Source organism: Loxodonta africana, chromosome 7 (assembly GCF_030014295.1).
Source record: "Loxodonta africana isolate mLoxAfr1 chromosome 7, mLoxAfr1.hap2, whole genome shotgun sequence".
Lineage (NCBI taxonomy): Eukaryota > Metazoa > Chordata > Mammalia > Proboscidea > Elephantidae > Loxodonta > Loxodonta africana.
In genome coordinates, this window is record NC_087348.1 from 20,665,012 (window position 1) to 20,670,365 (window position 5,354).

At 37.0% G+C, this 5,354-nt stretch overlaps 1 protein-coding gene across 1 annotated transcript; it reads left to right on the forward strand.

Annotated features, from left to right (window-relative positions):
- The first annotated feature begins 3,070 nt into the window (after positions 1 to 3,070).
- On the forward strand, positions 3,071 to 4,167 carry LOC100669069 (olfactory receptor 5M8-like). Its single transcript, XM_003423124.3, has one exon. The coding sequence runs from the start codon at positions 3,232 to 3,234 to the stop codon at positions 4,165 to 4,167; it is 936 nt and encodes a 311-aa protein (XP_003423172.2). The 5' UTR covers positions 3,071 to 3,231.
- The last annotated feature ends 1,187 nt before the right edge of the window (positions 4,168 to 5,354 follow it).

The following is a 5,354-nucleotide window of genomic DNA, read 5'->3' on the forward strand; positions in this document are numbered from 1 at the left end:
CAAAGTGTTACAATAGTGTTGAAGAAACAATACCCAAAGACTGGATTAAGCTACACTTACAGTAGTTAGGGTGATGCGATCTGTGAGTCCATTGCAGACATCAAGGTTACCCTATGGTACTCTCAGTGTAGGAGAAGAAAAATATTGAGACTGAACATAAAGGAGAAAAGCCCTACGGAGTGGGTAGCTCCCATTTTAAATCTGCTTTTTTTCTGATTGTTACTTCTCCAGAGAACTCATTCAGCAAAAACAATTTTGTCACAACGTAATTGCTTCAGCTTCACACATTTGTGAAATGCCTTAGGGAAAGGAATCAACACATAAATTCTCCGTTAGTTATTCACCCAAGAAGCCATTATGCACTGTAAGGACAGCTCTGCCTTCACTTGTAGGTAGGTTTCTTTATTCTGCATGTATCATAATCATGAAAACGTTATCTATTTATGCAATGCTATATATTGTCAGAATTAGGTGGGTTGAGATGATTAAATGGCTAGATGAGAAGAATGCCAATTACAAGAAAATATAGACATTTAGTAACTAAATTATTGTTACTTAGAAAAGTGATTAAGGATCCCAGAGCCTGTTAAATACCTAAAATCATTTGCTCTGAAATCGTCAGTTAACATAAATGATAGTTAACGTTTATTAAAGGCTTGGTACACATTAGGTACAGTGCTATACAGATTGCATAATTTATTTATGTGTAATTTCCAAAATCGCCCTGTGGGGCAGTAATTTCATTAATTCTATTTTGCAGTAGAAGAAACTTAAGCCCAGAAGTATTAAGAAACATGTTCCAAGTTTTTCATATTAGAAGGGCTGAAGCTAGGTGGTGAATTCAACAGGTTGACACCATAACCTTTTTAACCAGGACACTCCGCTATCCATAACGGCATTTCTTTCTGGACCAAAACTGAGGAAACAATGTTATTGTTGGAATCCGAAAGGAACAGAATACCATAAAGTTTGTTTGAAAGTCAAGTACCTGAATATGTGTAGGGCACTTAGACTGAAATTTGGCATATAAGGCACCGTATGTTAAGTGCTGGTTAAAGTTAAATTAGTGGTAAAACTGAGATTCAGGATAAGGAATTTATTCAGGGAGTAGGACAGTCCATGAACTGATTTTGTGCTAACACTACTGGAGCTTTATGGAAACATTACACTTGGTTTGCTTTAATCCTAACATTTACAAATGTCCCATGGTAGGTTACATGGGTGTATGCATTTGTAAACATACACGAGCTTGTGTGTTTAAGACACAGTGCATTTTTCTCAATATAAATTTTATATTTTTAAAAAAGTAAACAAGCTAAAAAGTGATGGAAGATTGGCATGTAAGAATGGACAAGGCAAAATCACTACTGTGATGAAATAGAGAAAACCCAGATTTAACTTGTTATATAAACCACAAACTAAACCTTTGTTTACTTGTTCATAGTTACGGAACAGTCTTCTCTCATAGGATATTTTTAGTGAGTAGAAATGATCTCCTTATAGAAAAATAAACATACGCATTTCAGCTAATATCAATATCGTTAGCATTTTTTCTTTGTTGCAAACAACAGTAGTCACCTATGGCTATCCTAATCAATCCAAATCAATGTAGAGATGGAAGACAAGTCTTAAAGAACAGATAGCTTACCATGGAGGTCTAGAATCCAGGAACCAGACATGATCAGTGTTCTTTTGCAGGATCAGTCTGATCTTTAAGCCCCCGCAGCAACCAGTTTGAGGCAAAAATATTTTGTCCACCTTGAATCACTCATTTGGTGAGTTAAGACAATGAGGGACAAGGCTGTGATCCCAGCATACTTCTACCTGAACCAAGGAACTGATATCTCAGAGGTCATAATGGAAACCAGAAATGTGTGGCCAAGACTAGAGAATTTCCATTACTTTTCTATTCCATACCCAAACCAAACTCACTGCCATTCAGTTGATTGTGACTCGTAGTAACCCTATAGTTCTACTCCATAAAACAGGAAATACCTTTCCCAAGGATTCTAAAAAAGGAGTGCAAATGGTAGGGTAATTTAAATATTGAGCAACTCCCAAAATATATATATATTTTTTAGTTCTTCCAAATAATACAAAAAGAACAAAGAAATTCTCCACACTCAAACTGGTAAGTCCCTATTCCAATCAGTTTGGACCAAACAAACAAATGCTTTGCCATTGAGCTGATTCTGACTCAAAGCAACCCTACAGGACAGAATAGAACTGCCCCATAGGGTTTTCAAGTAGTGGCTGGTGGATTTGAACTGCCAACCTTCATGGTTAGCAGTCAAGCTCTTAACCACTGCACCACCAGGACTCTAAATCATCAAACTAGCCCTGATTTATTACTAACATTTCTCCAGTAGGGAATTGGTTGGGTGGAAGTTATTGAAAAAAACAAAAACAAATAACAAGGTCATTGGAGCTAATGTTATCCTTTGATATTGTTGTTGTTAGGTGCCTTCGAGTCGGTTCCCACTCATAGCGACCCTATGTACCACAGAACAAAACACTGCCTGGTCCTGCTCCATGTTCACAATCGTCATGCTTGAGCCCATTGTTGCAGCCACTGTATCAATCCATCTTTAATACCTTCTCCTTTTCTTTCAATTCATCCCCTTCTCTCATAGTAATTGGAAATAAGGAAATTCTTCAGTCCTGAAAGTTACATTTTGGACTAGGTAGGCCCAGGATCAGGCAACATTTTGTTCTCTTTTACATAGCGTTGCTATGAGTCAGAACCAACTCAATGGCACCTAATTACAACAATAAGCCCATAAAGTACCTTTGGTGAATTAAAGGGAGAGGCAGATGAAGAGAAGGAGAGAAATGGATGAAGAGAAAAAAAGACCGAAGCAAAATGGAAGGGAGTAAAAAGGGATGGGGGAAGAAAAAACAAGAAGAACACAGAACTATCTTTGACAAAACAGAAGAAAGCTGTTTTGAAAACCAGCAGTTTTCAAGGCCTAACTTGTATTGAACTCTATGGGGCAGTTATTTTCTGTCCTATGGGGTCTCTATGAGTAGGAATCAACACAAAAGCAGAGGGCTTTTTGTTTTTTGGTTTAACTTGGATTGAATTTACCAAGAAAAAAAATCAGTAGAAATGAAATGAGAAAAACATGCTAAGAAGAAAAGGAATTTTGTAAGAAGTCATTATTGTAATTTTTTAAAAATTATATCATAATAAAATATAAATAAAGCTTCCATCTCCCATCCAAGGAAAAAATGAGAAGAAACTTCACTTTGGTGAGTGAGTTCATTCTCCTGGGACTCACCAATCGCCTGGAATTGCAGATTCTCTTCTTCCCCCTATTTCTAGCCGTTTACATGGTCACAGTGGCAGGAAATTTGGGCGTGATTATGCTCATCCAGGTCAATGTCCGGCTCCACACACCCATGTACTTCTTCCTGAGCCACTTATCCTTTGTAGATCTGTGCTTCTCCACCAATGTGACTCCAAAGATGCTGGAGATTTTCCTCTCAGAGAAGAAAACCATTTCCTATTCTGCTTGTCTGGTGCAGTGTTACTTCTTTATCGCCTTGGTCCATGTGGAGATCTATATCCTGGCCGTGATGGCCTTTGACCGGTACATGGCCATCTGCAACCCTCTGTTTTATGGCAGCAAAATGTCCAAGAGTGTCTGTACATCCCTCATCACAGCGCCTTATGTGTATGGAGCTCTCACTGGGCTGATGGAGACCATGTGGACCTACAACCTGGCCTTCTGTGGACCCAATGAGATTAACCACTTCTACTGTGCTGACCCTCCACTGATTAAGCTGGCTTGTTCTGACACTTACAACAAAGAGACATCAATGCTTGTTGTGGCTGGGTGTAACCTTTCCTTTTCACTCCTCATTATCCTTGTTTCCTATTTTTATATTTTTCATGCCATCCTGAGGATCCGCTCTACAGAGGGCAGACACAAAGCTTTCTCTACCTGTGGTGCCCATCTGACAGCTGTCACCATATTCTATGCAACTCTTTTTCTCATGTATCTCAGACCCCCCTCAAAGGAATCTGTGGAACAGGGGAAAATGGTGGCTGTATTTTATACCACGGTTATCCCCATGTTGAACCCCATGATTTATAGCCTTAGAAATAAAGATGTGAAAGAGGCATTTACCAAAAGGTTGTTGAGAAAAAAACTACTTTCTTAACATATCTTATTATTCTTTGTTCCCAAAAGTTTATCTAGACCATTTTGTGAAAGAGGCATTTACCAAAAGGTTGTTGAGAAAAAAACTACTTTCTTAACATATCTTATTATTCTTTGTTCCCAAAAGTTTATCTAGACCATTTTGTCAAGATTTAGGAAAGAACCGGTGATAAAATGGGAAATCAGGTATACCAAGTTAGAACTCTGCATTTTAAAGCTGTCATAATATAAATATATAAAATGTTGATTGCAAAGTTTTACCTGCTTGTTATACTCATTCATATTAATTAGTTTTTTTTTTTTTTTTTTTAGTTCTTTGTTAGGCATATAGTAGAATGATATTTCTGGTCATTTTGGGACTGTGTGGGGACTTGTGGCTATTTATGGACAATGAGTTGGATTAGAAGTCATATGTGTCACTTCTCAGCTGAAAATTTAATTGTTTGTGAGACACCCCGCTTGTTGCTGCTTTTTTTTTTTTTCATGGCCACCACCAAGATTTAAGATGGTGTATGCTAACCCAGCTTGGGATCTTGAGTGAGGGGACATAGAACAGAGCCCTCAGTCAACTCACAATGAAAATATAGAACGGATAAGAAACACTCTTTGTTTTTATAGACTACTATGATCTGTTGACGTTTCTCGTTTCCACATCATGAAGTAGATTCTTCTGGCTGATGCAAACATGCAGAAACACGTGACATAGAAAGTGAACACCCAAACCTTCAAAGAAATTTTAAAATTTTGTTTGTATTCTTCTAGTCATTTTATCTGTTTTTAGATATGTGTATGCTTAATTAAAAATATTTATAATTATTAATTAAAATCATTACATAAATCATTTACATAGTTTTAAAAGTTAAATGATATACAAGGACCACAACCAAATAAATATAAACTCCTATTTCTCTCCTCCCCACCCCCAAGTTCCTGTGGGCAGCACATTCTTGTTATTTTTGTTGTTGTTGTTGTTCTGATAATAGCCTGCATATTTGTAATTATGTGCTGTATTTCTTTTCATTGATTTTTTAAATTGTGGATTTACCAATTGATATTATTAAAAGAAGGTATTGACATTCTTTTAGCAAGCCTTGCATTCCCACTTCACACAACTACTTCCTTCTACTCATCTTTACAAGAGTCACATTTGAAGTCTTTTTTGTTAAAGCCATGGTTAATAGTAAAGTT

Coding starts and splice junctions, on each gene's coding strand:
- LOC100669069 (XM_003423124.3), top strand. CDS start 3,232: ATGAGAAGAAACTTCACTTTGGTGAGTGAGTTCATTCTCCTGGGACTC.